Source organism: Micromys minutus, assembly GCF_963924665.1.
Source record: "Micromys minutus genome assembly, chromosome: 19".
In the NCBI taxonomy this organism is placed as follows: domain Eukaryota; kingdom Metazoa; phylum Chordata; class Mammalia; order Rodentia; family Muridae; genus Micromys; species Micromys minutus.
The window spans coordinates 52,903,348-52,926,142 of NC_137954.1; the positions used below are offsets into that span (position 1 = coordinate 52,903,348).

Genomic DNA, 22,795 nt, shown 5'->3' on the forward strand with positions numbered 1-22,795 from the left:
GGACTGAGGCTTCCACATTTTGGACTTCCTTCTTCTTGAGGATTATAAGATCTGAGAGTTTGTTCTTGGGTATTCAGAGCTTTCTGGGGTTAGTATCCAATTATCAGTGAATGCATATTATATGTGTTCTTTTGTAACTGGGTTACATTATTCAGGATGTTATTCTCTAGTTTCATCCATTTGTGTAAAAATTTCAAAAAGTCGTTGTTTCTATTAGCTGAGTAGTACTCCATTATGTAAAGTTACCACATTTTGTATCCATTTCTCAACTGAAGAACATCTGAGTTCTTTCCAGCTTCTGGATATTATAAATAAGGTTACAATGAATATGGTAGAGCATGTGTCCTTATTATATATATTGGAGCAACTTTGGGGTATATGCCCAGAAGTGGAAAAGCTGGGTCTTCAGGTAGTTCTATGTCCAATTTTTTTGAGGAACCGCCAGACTGATTTGCAGAGTAGTTGTACCAGCTTGCAATCCCACTAACAGTGGAGGAGTGTTCCTCTTTCTCCCCACCAGCATCTGCTGTCATCTGAGTTTTTAATCTTAGCCATCCTGACTGGTGAGAGGTGAAATCTCAGGGTTGTTTTGATTTGCATTTCCTTGATGACTAGAGATGTTGAACATTATTTTGGTGCTTCACGGCCATTCGGTATTCCTCAATTGAGAATTCTTTGCTTAGCTCTGCAACCCATTTTTTAATAAAGTTGTATGATAATCTAACATTTTGAGTTCTTTGTATATACTGGATACTAGCCCTATATCAGATGTGGGATTAGGAAAATCCTTTACCAGTCTGTTGGCTGCCGTTATTTTCTTGATAGTGTCCTTAGCCTTACAGAAAGTTTGTAATTTCATTAGGTCCCATTAATTGATTCTTGATCTTAGAGCATTGGCTATTGGTGTTCTGTTCAAAAACTTTTCCACTATGCCTATGTGTTCTAAGCTTTTACCCATTTTCTCTTCTAATAGTATCAGGATACCTGGTTTATGTGAAGATCTTTGATCCACTAGCACTTGAGATTTTATAAGGAGATAAGAAAGGATCAACTTGTATTCATCTGCATGCTGACTGCCAATTAAACCAACACAATATCTTGAAGAGGCTGTCCTTTTTCCATTGAATATTTTTGGATCCTTTTTCAAAGATCAAGTGACTACAAGTGTGAGAGTTCAAATATAGGTCTTCAGTTCCACTGATTTACCTAGCAATTTCTGTACCAGTACCATGCAGTTTTTATCACAATTGTTTTCTAATAGAGCTTAAGGTCACAGTTGGTAATTCCCACGGTTGTTTTCTTGTTGTGAGAATAGATTTTGCTATCCTAGGTTTTTTGTTATTCCAGATGAATTTACAAATTGCTCTTTCCAACTATATACAGAATTGAGTTGGAATTTTGATGGTAATTGCATTGAATCTGTAGATTGCTTCTGGTAAGATGGCCATATTTACAGTGTTGATTCTTTTTTTTAATTGAAGAACTATATTTTTAAAAAAAACAAAGATAAATGTACAAATTTGAAGCATCTTTGAATAAAAGTATATGAATACATTTTGGCATTGCTTGGCTTATTTGTTTTAAGGTTTGATAGTGTGCATTAAGATCTTACTAGGTACAATGAGCATAAAGTACATGTAAAACAGGATGTAACCTGGAATTAGTCAAAGTTTCCTTGGTGTGTAAGAAGTAAACATAAAGGTTTTTTCTTTTATTTTTGTTTCCTTGAACTTAACACAGGCTGTGAGTTGTTTCTGGAGTATTCAGAGCTTTCTGGGGTTAGTATCTAATTATCAGTGACTGCATATTATGTCTGTTCCTTTGTGACTGGGTTATCTCACTCAAGAAGATATTCTCTAGATGCAACCATTTTCTTAAGAATTTCATAAGGTCATTGTTTCTGAAAGCTGAGTAGTACTCCATTGTGTAAATGTACCACAATTTTTGTGGACATTTGGGTTCTTTCCAGCTTCTGGCTATTATAAATAGGGCTGCTATGAACATTGTGGTGCATTTGTCTTTGTTGTATGTTGGAGCATCTCTGGGGTAAATGCCCAGAAGTGGAGCAACTGGGTCTTTACATAGTAGTATGTCGAATTTTCTGAGGAATCGCCAGACTGATTTACAGAGTGGTTGTACCAGTTTACAACCCTACCAACAGAGGAAAAGTGTTCCTCTTTCTCCACATCCTCACAAGCATCTGCTGTCATCTGAATTTTTGATCTTGGCCAATCTGACTGGTGTGAGGTGGAATCTCAGTGTTGTTTTGATTTGCATTTCCCTAATGGTTAAGGATGTCAAGCACTTTCTTAGATGCTGATCGGCTATTCGATATTCCTCAATTGAGAACTTTTTGTTTAGCTCTGTACCCCATTTTTAATAGGGTTGTGTGATTCTCTGGTGTCTAGCTTCTTGAGTTCTTTGTATACCTTGGATATTAGGCCTATATCTGATGTGGGGTTGATAAAGAACTTCTCCCACTCTGTTGGCTGCCATTTTGTTTTCTTGACAGTGTCCTTAGTCTTACAGAAACTTTGCAACCTCATTAAGTCCCATTTGTCGATATTTGACCTTAGAGCACAAGCCATTGGCGTTCTGTTCAGAAAATTTTCTCCTGTGCCTATGTGTTCTAAGATTTTCCCTACTACCTCATCTAATAGTTTCAGGGTACCTGGTTTAATGTGGAGATCTTTGATCCACTTGCACTTGAGCTTTCTACAAGGAGATAAGAAAGGGTCTATTTTCATTCTTCTGCATGCTGAGTGCCAGTTGGGCCTACACCATTTGATGAATAGGCTGTGCTTTTTCCATTGAATCTCTACAGCTCCTTTGTCAAAAATCAAGTAACCATATACATGCAGGCTCATTTCTGGATCTTCTATTCTATTCCATTGATCCACCTGCCTATCTCTGTACCAGTACCATGCAGTTTTCAGCACAATTGCCTTGTAATATAGCTTGAGATCAGGAATAGTGATTCCCGCAGATGTTTTCTTGTTGTTGAGGATGGATTTTGCTATTTTAGGTCTTTTGTTAATCCAGATGAAATTACACATTGCTCTTTCCAACTCTATGAAGAAATGGGTTGGTATTTTGATGGGAATGGCATTGAATCTGTATATTGCTTTTGGTAAGATGGCCATTTTCACAATGTTGATCCTTCCAATCCAAGAGCCTGGGAGATCTTTCCATTTTCTGAGATCTTCCTCAATTTCCATCTTTAGAGGTTTGAAGTTCTTGTCATACAGTTCCTTCACTTGCTTAGTTAGAGCCACACCAAGGTATTTCATAGTTTTTGTGACTATTGTGAAAGGTATCTTTTCCCTAATTTATTTCTCCACATGTTTGTCCTTTGAGGAGAGGAAGGCTACTGATTTGTTTGAGTTAATTTTATATCCAGCCACTTTGCTGAACTTGTTTATTAGCTGTAGGAGTTCTCTGGTGGAATTTGTGGGGTCACTTAAGTACACTATCATGTCATCTGCAAGGAGTGATGTTTTTACTTCTTCCTTCCTAATTTTATCCCTTTGATTTCCTTTTTCTGTCTAATTGATCCAGCCAGGACTTCAAGTACCATGTTGAATAAGTAGGGGGAGAGTAGGCAGCCTAGTCGAGTTCCTGATTTTAGTGGGATTGCTCCAAGTTTCTCACCGTTAAGTTTGATGTTGGGTGTTGGTTTGCTGTATATTGCTTTTATTATGTTTAGGTATGGGCCTTGGATTCCTGTTCGTTCCAAGACTTTTAACATGACGCGGTGTTGAATTTTGTCAAATGCTTTCTCAGCATCTACTGAGATGACCATGTGATTTTTTTCTTTGATTTTGTTTATATGGTGGATTACATTGATAGATTTTTGTATATTAAACAATCCCTGCATCCGAGGGATGAAGCCTACTTGATCATGGTGAATGATCATTTTGATGTGTTCTTGGATTTAGTTTGCAAGAATTTTGTTGAGTATTTTTGCATCAATGTTCATAAGTGAGATTGGTCTGAAGTTCTCTTTAATTGTAGGGCCTTTGTGTGGTTTAGGAATGAGGGTTATTGTAGCCTCAAAGAATGAGTTAGGTACTGTTCCATTTGATTCTATTTTATGAAATAGTTTGGAGAGTATTGGTATTATGTCGTCAATAAATGTCTGATAAAATTCTGCACTGAACCCAACTGGACCTGGGCTTTTTTTGGTTGGAAGGCTTTTGATGACTGCTTCTATTTCTGTAGGTGTTATGGAATTATTTATATGGTTTATCTGGTACTGGTTTAACTTTAGTATCTTGTATCTGTCTAGGAATTCATCCATTTCCTCCAGATTTACCAGCTTTGTTGAGTATAGGCTTTTGTAGGATCTGATGATTTCTTGAATTTCCTCAGTTTCAGTTGTTATGTCTCCACTTTCATTTCTGATTTTGTTAATTTTGATACTCTCTCTTTGCCCTCTAATAAGTCTGGCTAAGGGTCTATCAATCTTGTTAATTTTCTCATAGAACCAATTCTTGGTTTTCTTGATTCTTTGAATAATTCTTTTTGTTTCTCTTTGGTCTATTTCTGCCCTAAGTTTTATTATTTCTTGCTCTCTACTCCTATTGGGTGTATTTGCTTCCTTTTGTTCTAGAAGGTTCAGCTGTGGATGCTCTCTAGTTTCTTTTTGGAAGCACTCAATGCTATGAGTTTTGCTCTCAGTACTGCTTTCATTGCATCCCATAGGTTTGGGTATATTGAGTTTTCATTTTCACTGAATTCTAGAAAATCCTCAATTTTTTTCTTTATTTCTTCTTTGACCCTTCGATCATTTAATAGAGCATTGTTTAGTTTCCATGTGTATATGGGCTTTTTGTTGTCTTTGTTGTTATTAAAGACCAGCATTATACCATGGTGATCTGAAAAGATGCATGGAAGTATTTCAATCTTCTTATATCTATTGAGGTTCATTTTATGACCAATTATGTGGTCAATTTTCGAGAAGATGCCATGAGGTGATGAGAAGAAGGTGTATTCTTTTTTTTTTTTTTTTTTTTTAGGATGATATGTTCTGTCAATATCTATTAATTCCAGTTGGCTCATAAACTCTGCTAGTTTTACAGTGTCCTTGTTCAGTTTTTGTTTCCATGAGTTTTTGGTGAGAGTGGAGTATTGAGGTCTCCCAGTATTATTGTGTGGGGAACAATGTATTTTTAGAGCTTTAATAGGGTTACTTTCATGAATATTGGTGCTTTTGTATTTGGAGCATATATTTTAAGTATTGAGAGTTCCTCCTGACATATTTCCCCTGTAATGAGTAAAAAGTGTCCTTCCTTATCTTTTTTGGTAACTTTTGGTTGAAAATCTACTATTTTCGATATTAGAATGGCCACTCCAGCTTGCTTTTTGGGGCCATTTGCTTGGAAGTTTTTTTTCCCAACCTTTTACTCTGAGATAGTGTCTGTCTTTGTCTCTGAGATGAGTTTCCTGTATGCAGCAAAATGCTGGGTTTTGTTTATGTATCCAGTCTGATAGCCTATATCTTTTATTGGAGAATTGAGTCCATTTATGTTATCAGATATCAAGGAATAGTGGTTGCTGTTTCCTGGTATTATTGCTTTTGTAGGTTGAATTGTGCCTCTGTGTCTTCTTTTGGTTTTCTTGCCTAGAAGTTTTCTTGTTTTTATTAGGATGTAGTTCTCCTTGTTGTATTGGGTTTTCCACCTATAATTCATTGTAGTGCTGGGTTTTTGGTCAGATATTGTGTAAATTTAGTTTTGTCTTGGAATATCTTAGTCTCTCCATCTATGGTGATTGAGAGTTTTGCTGGGTATATCAGCCTGGGTTGGCACCTGTGCTCTCTTAGGGTCTGCATGATGTCTGTTGAGGCTCTTCTAGCTTTCATAGTCTCTGTTGAGAAGTCAGGTGTGAATTCTGATTGTGAAAGAAGTCTGCCTTTATATGTTACATGGCCTTTTTCCCTTACTGCTTTTAGTATTATTTCTTTCCTTTGTGCACTTGGTGTTTTGACTATTATGTGTCAGGAGGAATTTCTTTTCTGGTCCAACCTATTTGAAGTTCTGTAGGCTTGTTTTATGCTCATGGTCAACTCATTCTTAAAGGTAGGGAAGTATTCTTCTATGATTTTGTTGAAGATATTTACTATGCCTCTTAGTTGATATTCTTTGCCCTGTTCTATTATCCTTAGGTTTGGACTTCTCATTGTGTCCTGGATCTCCTAAACATTTTGGGCTAGGATCTTTTTGGTTTTTGCATCTTCTCTGACTGTTTTGTCTATGTTGTCTTCGGCCCCTGAGATTCTCTCTTCCATCTCCTGTAGTCTGTTAGAAATGCTTGCATCTGTGACTCCTGATTTCTTTTTTAGGTTTTCTACCTCTAGGGTTGTCTCTTTTAGTGTTTTCTTTATCGTGTCCATTTCCATTTTAAATTCCTTCTTCCATTCCTTCATCTCTTTGGTTCTATTTTTCTCTAATTCTTTGTGTGTTTTTCTTGTTTCCTCTTTAAAATCTTCTAATTCTTTATGCTTTTCCTCCTGTTCTTGTTTAAGGATCTCTATCATCATCTTGAGGTATGATTTCAGGTCTGAGTCTTCTTTTTCTGGAGTGTTTGGCTTTCTGCTGTTTGCAGTGATGGGAGAGCTGTGTTCTGGTGTTTCCAGGTTGTCTTAGTTTCTCTGGGGTACGTTCTTTCTCTTTCCTCTTGCCGCCTTGTTGTCTGTGTTTATACGTGGTCTTGTTGTCAGATATTGGTCCTTGCCTCTCCCTTGTACCTGGCCTGTGTCCCTGGATCTCCTGCTCCCTGGCTACTTGGAAAGCCTTCTCACCAGGCCTGTGTCCTTGGATCTCCGCTCTTCCTGGTGGGGGATGGTCTGAGTGCCTGTTCTGCACTCAAATATCTCCGGCTGGGTATAGCCCAATGCCAAGTTACTGATTCCCTGAAACAAGCAGGGAGGGCCCACCTTCAGTGACCTTTGCAGAGATCTCTCTGCAGAGATCTCTCTACACCCCGGCTAGTCGGAATGCCTTCTCACCAGGTCTGTGTTTCTGGATCTCCGCTGTTCCTGGTGGCAAATGGTCTGAGCGCCTGTTCTGCACTCAAAGTCCTCCAGCTGGGAATAGCCCAATGGGGGGTTACTGGTTCCCTGAACCAAGCAGGGGACAGGGATGCTCACTTTCCTCGCCCTCAGCAGAGATCTTTCTGCAGAGATCTCTCTGCACCCCGGCTAGTCGGAACACCTTCTCACCAGGCCTGTGTCCCTGGATCTCTGCTGTTCCTGGTGGCGTATGATCTCAGCCCACAATGTTGATTCTTCCAATCCATGAGCATGGGATGTCTTTTCAACTACTGAGATCTTCAATTTCCTTCTTTGGAGATTTGAAGTTTTTGTCATACAGACCTCTTTCACTTGCTTTGTTAGGGTCACAGCAAGGTATTTCATATTATTTGTGACTATTATGAAAGGTATCTTTTCCCTAATTTCTTTCTCAGCATTTTTATCCTTTGAGTAGAGGAAGGCTACTGATTTGTTTGAGTTAATTTTATATCCAGACATGGATATAAAAGTGTTTATTAGCTGCAGAAGTTCTCTGGTGGAATTTTTGGGGTCAGTTAAGTATACTATCATTTCATTGACAAATAGTGATATTTTTGTCTTCTTCCTTTCAGATTTGTATCCCTTTGACTTCCTTTTGTTATCTGATTGCTCTGGTCAGGACTTCCAGTACTATATTGAATAGGTAGGGGGAGAGTGGGCAGCCTTGCTAGTCCCTAATTTTAGTGAGATTGCTTCAAGTTTCTCACAATTTAGTTTGATGTTGGCTATTTGTTTGCTGTATATTGCTTTTGCTATATTTAGGTATAGACCTTCGATTCCTGATCTTTCTAAGATTTTTAAAATGAAGGAATGTTGAATTTTGTCAAATGTTTTCTCACCATCTAGTGAGATAATTATGTGGGCTTTTTTCTTTGAGTATGTTTATATGGTGAATTATATTGACAGATTTCTGTATATTAAACCATCCCTGCATCCCAGGGATGAACCCTACTTGATCATGGTGAATGATCTTTTTGATGTGTTTTTTGGATTTGGTATGCAAGAATTTTATTGAGTATTTTTGCATCATGTTCATGAAGGAGATTGGTCTGACGTTCTCTTTCCTTGTAGGGTCTTCATGTAGTTTAGGAATGAGAGTAATTGTGGCTTCAAAGAATGAGTTGGGTAGTGTTCCCTCTGTCTCTATTTTGTGGAATAGTTTGGAGAGTGTTGGTATTAGGTCTTCTATGAAGGTATGATAGAATTTTACACTGAACCCATCTGGACCTGGGCTGTTTTTGTTTGGGAAACTTTTGATGACTGCTTCTATTTCATTAGGTGTTATGGGACTATTTAGATGGTTTATCTGGTCCTGATTTAGCTTTGGTATCTGGTATCTATCTCGAAATTTGTCCATTTCCTCCAAATTTTCCAGTTTTTTTTTAATAATAGGCTTTTGTAGTAGCATCTGGTGATTTCTTGAATTTCCTCAATTTTCATTGTTATATCTTCCTTTTCATTTCTGATTTTGTTAATTTGATACTCATTCTGTGCCCTCTAGTTAGTCTGGGTAAGGGTTTATCAATCTTTTTTATTTTCTCAAACAACCAGCTCTTGGTTTTGTTGATTTTTTTTGTGTGTGCTTCTACTTGGTTAATTTCTGCCCTGAGTTTGATTATTTCCTGCCGTCTACTCCTCTACGGTGCATCTGCTTCCTTTTGTTCTAGAGCTGTTAACTGTGCTGTCAGATTGCTAGTGTATGCTCTCTCCAGTTTCATTTTAGAAGCACTCAGCTATGAGTTTTCCTCTTAGTACTGCTTTCATTGCATCCCATTGGTTTGGGTATCTTGTGCTTTCATTTTCATTAAATTCTAAAAAATTCTTAATTTCTTTATTTATTTCTTCCTTGACCATGTTATCATTGAGTAGAGCATTGTTCATCTTCCATGTTTATGTGGGCTCTTTGTTGTCTTTGTTATTATTAAAGAGCAGCCTTAGTCCATGGTGATCTGATAGGATGCATGAAGTATTTCAATCTTCTTATATCTGTTGAGGCTTGTTTTTTGTCTGAGTATATGGTAAATTTTGGAGAAGTTGTCATGAGGTGATGAGAAGAAGGTGTACTCTTTTGTTTTAGAATGAAATGTTCTGTAGTTGTCTGTTCATTCCAATTGGTTCATAACCTCTGCTAGTTTCACTGTGTCTCTGCTCAACTTCTGCTTCCCTAATCTGTCCATTGATGAGAGTGTGGTGTTGAAGTCTCCCACTATTATTGTGTGTGGTACAATATAATGCTTTGAGCTTTAGTAGGGTTTCTTTCATGAACGTGGGTGCTCTTGTATTTGGAGCATAGGTGTTCAGGATTGAGAGTTCATCTTAATAGATTTTTCCTGTGATCAGTAAGAAAGTGTCCTTTTTATGTTTTTTGTAACTTTTGGTTGAAAATCTACTTTATTTGATATTAGAATAGCTACTCCAGCTTGTGTTTTGGGACTATTTGCTTGAAAGTTTTTTTTCTTTGCCTTTTACTCGTAGGTAGTGTCTGTTTTTGTCTCTGAAATGAGTTTCCTGTATATAGCAAAATATTGGATTCTGTTTATGTATCCAGTTTGATAGTCTGTGTCTCTTTATTGGTGATTGAGTCCATTTATGTTAACAGATATTAAGGAATAGTAATTGCTGCTTCCTGCTATTTTGCTTTTAGAAGTAGAATTATGTCTGTGTGTCTTTCTTCTTTTTGTTTTCTTGCTTAGTTATTTTCTTGCTTTTCCTCAGGTGTAGTTTCTTTCCTTTTGTTGGATCTTTCTTCTATTATCCGTTTTAGGACTGGATTTGTGTTCAGATGTTTTATAAATTTAGTTTTGTCCTGGAATATCTTGGTCTCTCCATTTATAGTAATTGAGAGTTTTGCTGGGTATAGTGACCTGGGCTGGTATTTGTGTCCTCTAGAGTCTGTGTGCTGTGTGCAACATCTTTTAGCTTTCATACTCTCTGTTGAGAAGTCTGGTGTAATTCTGATTGGTCTCCCTTTATATGTTTCTTGTCCTTTTTCCCTTACAGCTTTTAGTATTCTTTCTTTGTTCTGAACATTTGGTGTTTTGGCTATTACGTTGGAAAGAATTTCTTTTCTGGTCCAATCTATTGGGAGTTCTGTAGGCTTCCTGTATGTTCATGGTCATCTCGTTATTAATGGTAGGAAAGTTTTTTTTCTATGATCTTGTTGAAAATATTTACTGTGTCTTTTAATTGATATTCTTCGCCTTCTTCTACACCTATTATTCTTAGGTTTGTTCTTCTCATTGTGTCCTGGATCTCCTGGACATTTTGGGTTAAGAGCTTTTTGGTTTTTGCATTTTCTCTGACTTTTTTGTCTATGTTTTCTATGTTGTTTTCTTCCCCTGAGATCCTCTCTTTCATCTTGTATAGTCTGTTCATGATGCTCTATCTATGATTCCTGATTTCTTTCTTAGGTTTCCTATCTCCAGGGTTGTCCTTTTTGTGATTTCTTTATTGTATCTATTTCCATTTTCAATTTCTTTACCTGTTTGGTTGTGTTTTCCTGTAGTTTTTTGCATGATATCTTCTGGTTCTCCTGTAATTGTTTAAGAGAGCTATTCATGTCCTTCTCAAAGATCTCCATCATAATCATCATGAAGTATGATTTTAAGTCTACATCTTGTTTTTTTGGAGTTTTGGAAATCCACTGCTTGCTGTGGTGGGAGAGCTGGGTTCTGATGCTGCCAGGTTGTCTTGCTTTCCATTGCTTGTGTTCTTGCACTTTCCTCTTGCCATCTTGTTGTCAGTGACTGTAGGTGATCTTTTTGTTTCTGACTGGTGCTTGTCTCTCCTGTGGGTCTGAAGACCTGTGGGCTCAGGAGGGAGATTGCTCCTGGGTGTTCAGCTCTTTGTGGGCCAGCAGTGAGTTCTGATTGCAGTGACTCAGTTCTGTCTTCATGGGCTCTTGTGAGCCTGTCTTCATGTGAGAGCTCTCGCAAGTCTGTTCTGGTAGCTCAGCCATCTGCCCACAGATCCTGAGTCCTAATGGTAGAGATCTGGCTCTTTCTCTAGTCCAAAAAGGAGACCCCTTTCCAGTGAGTCCCATGCTCCCTATGCTCCAAGAACTCCCTGTGTTTTCTCGCCAGACAGCCACCGAGCCTGTGCATCAGGCTCACCCTTGGTCCAGGTGGAAAAGCGCCTGTAATCTGGGACTCAGAGATCACCATGTAAGATGAGGTAAAAAAAAAAGAGTCAGTGGTGTTGGGTAAGTGCAGAGAAATGATGTTTTCTGGACACAACAAGGTAGCTGAGCTTACAATGGTGGTGGCAACACATGAGACTTGTGTAAAATTCTAGCACAGAGGAAAGAAGTGGGCATGAAGTCCAGCCCCTTGGAAGAGGAGTTATTAGAAAGCAACACAGGCTGGGAGAGCAGAATCCATGTTCTCCAAGTGTAGCATGGTGAGTAGGCCATGCTTCATTGGAAGATTACACATCCAAATACATCTGGGCAGCATAAACTAGATTTTATGGGTTTTAAAAGAGAGAGAGAACACCCAATTGGGTGAGTAGAAAAAGAAATGGTCCTAGGTAAAGTTAGGGGAGGGGTGGATATAATCAAAACACATTGCATAGAATTCTCAAAGACCTAATAAAATATAAGAAAAAAATTTAAATATAAACAAAGCTGGTTAATAATTAGTTTAATTATCATTTGATATCTGCTCACTGGTTGTAGATATGTTTGTCTTACATTAACATTTTTTCATTGCTATGCTAAGTGTGGGCACACATTAAATTTCCCTATATGCACACAATTATACTTTTCTTTTGTGATTTAGAGATTTCCTCTTAGGTGGCTTGAAGCTGGAGATTGACCTGGTCCTAGAAGTACTTAGGTTTTGAGAATTTGGCTTGTTAGAGTGAATTTAAATCGTTAAAATTATACTTGTGATGTGTTGTGATTGGAAGGCAATGAGGGTTTAAATCAAGACATGAAAATATGGCATTACCTTCTCAAAAAAGAAATCTGAGGCTGCTGTTCAGAGAACAGGTGGGAAGGTGAGTGTCCCAGGGACCAGTGGGAGGCTGGGAAAAGCAGGGAAGATGGGAGGGTGACTAAGGGGATCAAGGTGATTGCAGCAGACTTGAAACAGCTGTATTTGGTTGCATGTAATCACAAAGGAGCAAGAACTCACCCAAGGTCTGGCTGTAAGTCCATAGAAATCCATTCTGCAATTTAGTATTGAAGAAGATATTAAGTATTCTCCACTGTGGCTTGAGTTTTAGTTACTCTCTATGTCATGCATTTATGTGTGTGTTATTAATATATATTTAAATTGATATATAGCAATTAACTATACATAAAATTAATACATATTTTCATTAGCTTAGTGAGCACCTTGTGTTTATATATACTGATTGAAAAGCATAGAATACCACAATGTTCATAGCAGCCCTATTTATAATAGCCAGAAGCTGGAAAGAACAAAGATATTCTTCAGTAGATGAATGGATACAAAAATTGTGGTATATTTACACAATAGAGTACTACTCAGCTATTAGAAACAATGACTTTATAAAATTCCTAGGAAAATAGATGCATCTATAGAATATCATCCTGAGTGAGATAACCCAGTCACAAAAGAACAGACATAATATGCAGTCACTGATAATTGGATACTAGCCCTAGAAAGCTCTGACTACCCAAGAAACAACTCACAGGCCATATGAAGCTCAAGAAAAACAAAGGTCAAAAAGTGAAAGCCTCAGTCTTCCTTAGGAAAAAAAATAAGTGTATAGCACCCTCTCAGTGTGGTACACCTGGACCTTAAGTCATTAATAATCCAAGAGCTAAGAATATAGCCTTGTGGCAATTTTCGGTATTCAAAAATCATTACGTTTAATCTATACACACCAAGAAAACTCTAACTGTTTCCATGTTATGTTTTGTCCTACATGTACTTTATGCTTATGGTAACTAGTAAGATTACAATGTATACTATCAAACCTCTAAAAGAATTAAGTACTGACAAAGATATATTTATATAGTGTTATGCCAAAATTCCTTTAAAAATCTGTACTTGTATCTCTCTTTTTTTAAAATAAAGTTGTAAGAGAAAAAAAAGAAAAGCGTAGAATATGTATTGTTTAATTAAAACGGTAAAGAAGGCTTAAGAATCACACTGAAGTGCACATATTTAAAAGAAAATAAAAACAATATTTAATATAACTTGAAACTTAAAATCTTTTAGCTCATTTCATAATTATCTGTAGGAGCATGCAATGTATATATCTTCTTTATAGAACAATATTAGTAAACATTAAAAATGATGCCCCCCTGATACCAAACACAGGCATCCGCAGATATACCTATACACATGCTATCCGGGGTTTTGAACAGGGGTGAATTTGTTTCTAAGCAAAAGAAATTCTTGTATCAAATTCATATGCTTAGAACCTCTTACAAATAATTCTATTTTCATTCATTATTTTTCAATATAGGTTGTGGTCTGTAATGCTCTGTTGTAAATACACAAAGTAAATAATTTCCTGTTTTCAGTACAGATATTGAATGTCTTAATTTGTCTCCCAACGTTCATGCTAACAAACATATAACAGGAAGTAAATAACAATTTTTAACAATTTCTTCTCCCATTGAATATAGAAAATTCAACCCTTCTGTCAGTAATATATAAATTATACATATAATAAGTAATGAGTCACAGGAGGAATGGTAAAAAAATAATACAGGCATTTGAAAAGAAAATATAATTTAGCTTCCTAGATCCCAATTTCTTCAAAGTAACAAAGGATTTCACAAAAACACAATCTATTCCAGAAATAAAGGTACAGTCTTGTTTAATGGCAGCCTACAAAGACTATCACTTTAATTTACATAGAAAATGAACATACTAAAATGCTCTGATTGTGTGGATACCTAATCCAAACTGACTATATCAGCTGCAATTCAGTTTATTCATACATACTTAATGGAGATATTTTGCTAGCTCTAAGCTCTAAGGAAAGCTGGGTGATGAGAACCGGCCTCAGGAGGCTCACAGTCTGAGAAAAGAACACTGTCCTAATAGCTGTTCTATTGCTGTGAAGAGACACCGTGACTATGGCAACTCTTAGCATTTAACTGAGGTCTTGCTTACAGTTTCAGAGGGTGGTGAGTCCATGAGCATCATGGCTGGGAACATGGCAGCAGGCACGGAGGCATGGTGCTGGAGGAGCGGCTAAGAGTTCGCATCCTGATCCCCGTGCATGGGACAGAAAGTTGAAATCCATCACTGCTCCCCAGTGACACACCTCGTGCAACCAGGCCGCATCTCATAATCCTTCCCAAAATAGTTCTATCAACCAGGGACCAAACATTCAAATTCGCAGGCCTATGTGGGCCATTTTCACTCAGACCACCACACTTTACAAAACATTTCGTAAAAAGGAGACATAGTGGGAAAAGGGGGTGAGCATTCAGTTCTCTTTGGTGACCCAGTATAGGTATGGTGAGTATAATTCCCCTTCTAGAGAAAGAGACAGTCTCCTAAGATGTTAAGAGGTAGTAACGCAGATCTCACAGCATATTTTCTGGCATAAATTAGTTGCTGGATGACTATTAGAAACAAGACTTTCCTTCAAAGACGCAGGAAATGCCTTTCTTGTAGTCTGGACCTTGAAGTTCATGCCTGCGGTGGGACAGGAATGGGGTGGGGCGGGGTGGGGCAGCAGAGGGGCAGTTATCCATACACAGCCCTTTCTCTGCTTCAGGTCCATGAGCACAAGGGAAAGGGGAAGTGGGGAGAAACCAAGGAGAGCCATAGGAGACCAAGCTAGAGTCTAGAAAGCTAAGTCAAAAAGGCTTTATGTTAATGGGGGGAAATTTTCAGTGGGTAGACAGGCAGATGAGCTCGGGGTTTTCAGTCTACATGGGGAGAGGAATTATAATAATCAGACAGGAAGAATTGAGGCAGATTATTTATAGTACCCAGTATGTATCTGGCTTGTTTTTTTCCTATGGGGCAGTCATACACTGTATTCATGAGGCCGGCATTTAAAAGTAGAAAAGATCTGCAAATAAAAACCTAATTTCTCCTCTGTGTAAAGAATAGTTAAAGTTAAGATTTTTTCAAGTAGAAAATTCCTAAGAGGAAAAAGAGAAAAAGCCAAAAAATGTGTAGATAAATCCAAGAAAAAAGGAAATAAAATAATAATAATAACAACAACAGAAAAAATATCTTGGAGACTAACAAGTGGAATTCAAACTGTGTGTGAATTTACTCAGGAAATTGTCCATTACTCTAAATGCTTGCTGAACTAGTGTACTAACATTTGTCTGTTAAATCTGGCTCAAGCTGGCTCAGTCTAAACCTAGGAATAGAACCCTGTGTTCTAAAGTGGATGCAGTTTCACGTTTTATAGTTTTATAGAACAAAGGAAATTGCAAATCAAGGCTTGTTTAAAGTATGTTGGTGTAAACCAGGCAGCACACACTAGCTGGTCCCAGGCCCCATATGTATATATGTATATATGTGTATATGTGTATATGTGTATATATGTATATATGTGTATATGTGTATATGTGTATATGTATATATACATATATGTATAAATTTGCATATGTATATATATGTATGTGGGTATATGTGTATATATGTATATATGTTTACATGTGTATATATATGTATATATGTGTATATATATGCATGTTTGTATATACATACATATATGTGTATATGTGTATATGTATATACAGAGGACTGTCTGGTCTGGTCTCAGTGAGAGAAGATGCACCTAATCCTGAAGAGATTTGAGGCCCCAGGGAAGGGAGATGCCCAGTACAGAGAAGCACTCTCTCAGAGGCAAGGGGAAGAAGAAGTGGAATGAGGAACGGGGGGGGGGGGGGGAATCGGACAGAAAGGCAAGGGTTGGAATTTAAATAAATAAAATAATTTAATTTTTAAAAAGTGAGAAACAAAAAAAATATGTTGGTGGGTGACATCAGAGATGCAGGAAGGAGATAGGAGATGATTTATCTATATGTCCAAGATTTATGAGCTTTGGGGTGGGTGGAAGGAAGCTACTGTCAGCTGAATTCATAGGTTCCAGCAAGTTTCTATCCATTAGTCATAAGATATTTGCTGTGGCACGGAGGTGGGCAAATAATGGCTGTTCTGAGGCTAGAACTAGCCCATGACAAGGCAGTTAGCCTTTGGACTTGTAACATTCCAACCTCTCCATAGAACTGGAATCCTAGTCAGTCCAGCAGCCTATGAAAACAGCTTCTTTTTGGTAGTTTCACAACTGTTTAGGAAGGATTAGGATATGTGTCCTTGTTGAAGAAGGTGTGTCACGGTGGGGAGGCATTGAGTTTTCAGAATGCTGTGTCAGGCACCAGGCCCTTCCTCCCTTCCCTCCTCCTCCTGCTCTTCCTTCCCTGCCTTCCTCCCTCTCCCCCAACCCCCAACCCTGCCTACTGTCTGTGGGTCAGACGTGCTCTCAACTACTGCCCCAGCACCATGCCTACTGCCATGCTCCTGTCCCATGATAGCCGCAGAAGCAGTAAGGCCCCAATTAAATGTTTTGTTTAATATATTTCTTCAGTCATGGTCTCTCTTAACAGCAATAGAAAAATAACTAAGATAGACAGTAATTCTCAGATCATGATACCTTCAGAATGTGCTGAGAGCATAGTACTCAGTAAAGAAAGCGGGCATGGCTATGCCTTTTGGCATAAAGTTCTACAAGGTAGCCTTATTATATCATTATCATCTTCTTCTTCATCATCAACAGTAATTATCATAGACTGAAACTGTACCTAATTCATGAAAAAACTTCATAGCCCTAGATAGCAAAAATAGAGAAAAACAATTCCCAGACTATGCATATCTGCATAGATATCAATACTGAAGAGCAAAAGACATTAGAATTCATATTGAAAGAGTTGGTGAAGCCATTATGAGAGTAATTTCATTATAGAAATTTTAAACATATATTTTTCATGGTGTTAATCAATACATGGATGGAAAAAGAAACAAAAAGCTTACTGATTACTCTTTTATACATAAATTTGACACAGCAGGTTTAAAAATTTGAAGCAGATAGAAACTTCAAATTATAATTAATAATGCTTCTCCTAAAAATCAGAAAGTGCCTACAGGATGAAAGAGCTTTGCCCCTTGGTGAGGCCATGATGTGCGTACATGCAGCAGGAACTCTGGAACAGACTCATCCTGAACAGGATGAACCAGGAGTCGCATCAGGAAATGGAAGTACACAAATGTTTATTCTGTGAACAGAGTCGTCTCCTAGATGGATCTCACTTGATTCACAGGCCTTGGGTCTGGACTTTTGAGGGCAGACACTGGAAGGCCCTCTGTCACCCCTGACTTATGTGAATACCCAGTAGGCTTTAAAGAGACCACATACCCAGCTCTAAAATCCTCTACAATTTTACATAGTCTCTAATTCTGTTTTGATATTGCTTTAGCTTTTAAACTCATGATGCAGTCTTAATAAACCAAATAGCCTGTTAAGCTTTGAAAATGGAGACTCTCCAATTCAAATAGTAACTACTAAATGGAATTCTAAGTGGATGTGGGAAGAGTTGTTAATACAGAGTGAATTTTGAGCAAAGGCCACTTAGAAGAAAATTCAAAATACTTTCATTTCTAAATGTTTGCCCTTGAATTTAGAAAATGTATCTTCTGAGTTTGGTAACAGTGCAGGGTCTCTCAAGGTTGTCTCTATAACATACACTTTAAAACATCCACACAACTTAAGTTTAATGTCATCTATCCTCAGAAGTAATTACTAATGTCAAAGAGATTTAATTGCATGGGTAACAGTTTTTGAGTTTGTGTATCTAAATAACAAAGAGAAACTTTACTTCAAACACTTTGCTTCAGAAAGGGCCTTCAGGAGAATAGAGAGGGAACAGGGGTGGGGAGGAGCTGAAGAGGAGGAAATGAGGGGTAGATTGGATCTAAATATACTATATGCATTAATAAATATTAAATATTTAATTCTAAAAGAAAAAAACACTTGTGCATTCTATTCTTTTTATAGCTCCCATTGTTCATTGAAAGGAAAATGTCACAACTGACAGCCTCCTACAGCCATGCTCTCCCAAAACTCCTGGCACACATGTCCACAGGACAGAAACCCCAGGGTAATCTGTTCATGTGTTTATAGCCAGCTGATTTCTCACAAAGATGATAAGAGCATATATTGAAGGGAAAACTGATTCTTCCATAAATAGTACTGTGAAAACTAGACAACCAAAGATAAAAAGTAGGTAGACCACAAACAGAAGACTTAAGTCAAAGTAGATCAAAAGACTAAATGCAGTACTTTATGAAATGCTAGGAGAGAATATGGAGAAAACACTGGTAAGGCCAAAGACTTTTTGGATAATATTCCAAAACACCAGCAGCAAAAGCAAAAGAGACAGATAGGTCACAACTCGGCATAGCAAAGAAAAGAAGGAAAAGCTGAAAAGGGAGAGGAAAAAAAAGACATTTCCAAAAGAGTCATGTGACCAGGACTCATGTGTGTGTGGTGTGTACAGAACACAGTCACTGACAGTAAAAATAGGCAACACAAAAATAAAATGGAGAGATGATCTGAATAGTTGTTTGTTTGTTTGTTTGTTTAAAGAAAGAAACATAAATTCCCAACAAATTTGAAAAAAAACTCTCAGCATTACCAATAATCAGAGAAGTAAAAAATGTTACTTCCCCTTGGCCAAATGGCTGTGCTGGGAGGGCCAAGATGAGTGAAATGTGAAAAAAAAAAGTATACTCTTTTCACTGTGCTGAGAGGAGAAACGAGACTATCCATTACTGAATATGATGTCAATGTTCTTAAAAAACAAACCAACTGGAAAAAAAAAAACTGAACTAAAAACAAGACGATCAGATGACCCGTCAGCTCCTGCAGCCCAAGAAGACCCTCTGTTGCCCAGGAAAATAAATGGGTAAGGGAAGTGGGGTGTCATTCTGACATAAAGAGAGTGAAATCCTGTCATTTCCACCCAGAGTGGAGCTGGGGACATGATGCTAATTGGAGAAACCTAGACATAGTAACATAGTCTAACGTAGTCTCCGTTACATGTAGAAGCTAACACACTTTGTCCCCTCGAGTTTAAGAATAGAAGAGTGGGGGAAAGGAGAGGGGATAGAGAAAGAGGAGACCAGGTAAGAACACACAAGGAGAATTAGTAAATCCTAGTGTTTTATAGAAGAGTAGGGTAAGTACAGCTTTATAAATTATGTTTCTCAGATGTATATTGAAGGGCCCAAGGGTTTCCTGCACCACTGAATATTGAGCATTCAGATGTGAGCACCACATGTTATTCTCAAGTATAAAATTATCACCACGTGTAACATGTATAATGTATCAATTGAATTAAAGCAAAACTTAAATATTAAATGTGTGATTTTTCTAATATGTGGTAATCTTCTGGTGCCACAAGATGAAATCAAGAATAGCCCCTGCTTGGGAATAAGCTCACAAGATGTGGAACAACAATGATATCCAGGGAGAAAATACAGTAAAACAAGGAAGTTGTTCATTTTCTCTGCAACAGGAGTGATGCCAGTGACATTTGGTTCAGTTCGAGTAGAAAGGTCAGCTCAGTTCTAGAGTTTTAGAAAGTGGGGTGACTCAGAATGTACTATTCGTCAGTGATGTTTATGAACATCTCTTTCCTATAACGTTTGAATGTATAAGAATCCAAGAAAATGGCTGTAAGAGGTTAATCTTCTCTCCTAACCCGACTGGTCCAAAGCCCAAAAGTAAGTGTATTGCTCAGCTGAGCAGTCAGTGAGTCATCTGGAAGGAGAGTGAAAACCAGAGGACAATGGGGGCTGTAGACCATTGTTGCTGGTCACTTTGTTACAGAGATTAATGTCAAGAGCTACATTAGAAACACATTCCAAATGCAATAAAAATAGTTCAACTGCTATAAAATCACATAATTGTTGCAATCAATACAGAGGTCACCTTTCCAGGTGGAAGACCCAGAACACGTGATCTAGGGTGGTGTGTCTGAGTAGGAGGTCCACGTGGTTTTCTTGCTACTTTGTGGACCACTTCGGTTGAACCCAATTTCCACTAAAAGGAAGCAACAATGAAGAAGAAGGAAGACATATTTCTCCTTGTAAATGAACACAAATTAAACTATAACAAAATTTCTGCTAACCCCACACTTAAAGGAATTGTACCCACGGTCACATTAACAGCAGGGGCATCTGAGAAATGTATGCTTTCATGCTTCACTATATATCCTACTAAAAGATTCTGTTAATGTGAGCAAATGGGGAAAAGAAATCTAAGAGAAGAGCAATTAGCAGCCTTTGCCACTGAGACCACTGAACACCACAGGTTGGGTAGGAGGAGACAATACATACCAATTGTTACTAACTAGAGTAATCAGATTATTATCTTTGTTATATAAGACTTCTCAGCCTTCTGTCAAAGATCAATTGTTAAGCAGGAGCTAGACCAAGGAGGGAAGGCACATACTCTATTACCCTAGCACGTCTCTGTGGGCTTGACAATGTCAGCTCAATGGGAGAGTAAAAGGGATAATGGGATATGGTGTGCTTGCTTCTACAAGTAACAAGTTGAGGACAAGGTGGCGAGAGCCATGGGTTTGTGATCCCGTCAAACTACAGAGACTACATCTGATCTGAAGAAGAGTTAAAGAACAGTGTCAAATGGTATCAGACAAGTAGAGTTTGTATTAAGCACTTGTTTGAGATGTCAAAGCTACCTGAAAGTTAACTTCTGGTCACCAATAAACTAACGTGCTATGAGACACATAATCCCAAGTTACAAATATCTAGTTCCATGGGAAAGCCTTTAAATATGACAAAATGAAAGTTATGTTTTTCTTACAAATATTTCCAATCTATTTCACTGTGGTATGACCCCTCATCAGTTTGGCCCTTCCTGTACTAAGCACTAGAAAACTTGCAATTGTAGATGCAATCGGGGCTGCTATGAACACCTTTATACAAACTGTTTCTCCTCTGCTGGCTGGTTTCTAAGAGTGAAAGACTCACACAGTCTACAGCAGCCAGGCCTGTTCTCATCTCTAGCATCTTTGGCTGTTCAGTTACACCGATCGCTTTTACTCGGTTATCTGACTATTAACTACATTACAGGTATTTTCAGGACTTTCTGTGAAACTCCATTCTTAGATGCTATGTTATGAATTGTATCTTTATCATTGGGGTTTACTGATAGTTTTTCCTGTGTCCTTTTTTTTTTTTTTATAATGTATGAGGTTAGAACAAAAACAGAACAATAACAACTAATAAAGTTAGGCAGACACAGGAAAGATTTGTTTGTGTGATTGCAAAGCCTTTGCAACAGCTCTGCTAAGCTGCATTCACTTTAGAAAATTTATCCCAATAATTTCAAAATGGGAAAACATAAAGACATAAATTTAATAGACTAAAATTAGCTATTATTAAAAGTTTTTGCTCATGTATTTCATGAATCCAGTGTATAAAAGCTTGTACAAAAAAAGAAAACATTTATTTCAAGTAAAATATAATTCACAACTTTTGCAATAAATGATAATAAACTAATTATAAATACTGAACTTTTTATTTTTCATCTTCAGCTGCAAATCTGCACTTGGGTTTTTTTTTTTATAATTTCACAATTTTTCAAACTTCTAAGACCATCTATAGTGATTAAGAACATTCACAGAGAGGCAGAAAATCAGACTTACTTTGGTTTTTTACTCTTCCTTCTGTTTGCAGTTTCAAAATTAGATTTCAGGAGTTCTTCATGATAAGTGGAAGATATTACTCCAAACTTATTGACAACAGGTGACTTATAAACTGGCATAGTTACAGATCAAAAACCTAAAGGGAAATTGTAATTCTTCTCAGAACAGCAACACAATACAAAATAACAAACCATGTGCAAAACTTACAAAATGTATCAAGAAAATGGGAAATAACTTAAAGTGGCTTTTGAGAATCAGACCTAACACTGAACCCAACCCATGTGTTTCCTGTTCTGTCACCATGCAAGCTTATCTGATTACATTACTTGGAGTCTTTATTATAACTTGCTTAATCTGCTAAACCGCTTTGCGGTGATTTGAGTAAAAAGAGCCCCTATAGGCCCATAGGGAGTGGCACTATTAGGAGGTGCGGCCTTGTTGGGGGAATTTGTCACTCACTATGGGGCAGGCTTCGAGGCCTCCAAAGCTCAAGCCTGGCCCTTCCTGCTGCCTGCAGAGGTAGAACTCTCAGTTCCTTCTCCAGCACCCTGTCTGCCATGCTTCCCTCCTTGCGGATAATGGACTGAATCTCTGAAAAGGTAAGGTCGTCCCAGCTAAGAGTTGCCTTATGTCATATAATGTCTCTTCACATCAATGAGACCTTGACTTAGACACACTGTGAGAACAGAGCAGATGGCTAGGACAATGAGCCATACAATGAAGCTGGTGGGTTTGAGTCCCTGCTCTGTGCCTGACTCTTCAGTATGAGCAGAGAGTGGCTCCGTCCACAGTGCCTCTGAGAAGGGAGCATGGAATGTGTCGGTTGTTTAGATCAGAAGCTGGCCTACAGAAGGCTTTCCACCAAATGGCCGGTACCATTATGCTCACGGGTTTCTTTTAGCCAGTTTATTAATATCGTTTTGCATTTCTTGTCTTCTGACCATATGGTTTCTGCTTTATCGACTGTCACTAGTACCCATCCTTTATTTCCTTTTGAAAAATATTTGAGCGCATTTTTATGAACATATAAACAGAAC

The 22,795-nt window shown here is 37.8% G+C and overlaps 1 protein-coding gene across 2 annotated transcripts in view; it reads right to left on the bottom strand.

Annotated features, from left to right (window-relative positions):
* TMEM232 (transmembrane protein 232) overlaps positions 1-21,877 on the bottom strand; it is a gene marked incomplete at both ends in the record, with an annotated part of 287,483 nt that extends 265,606 nt beyond the window's left edge. For both annotated transcript variants that reach the window (XM_080933485.1, XM_080933484.1), the window contains one exon: positions 21,759-21,877. In XM_080933485.1, the coding sequence (XP_080789611.1) occupies positions 21,759-21,877 (119 nt within the window). The remainder of the gene's footprint in view (positions 1-21,758) is intronic.
* Positions 21,878-22,795: the final 918 nt, after the last annotated feature.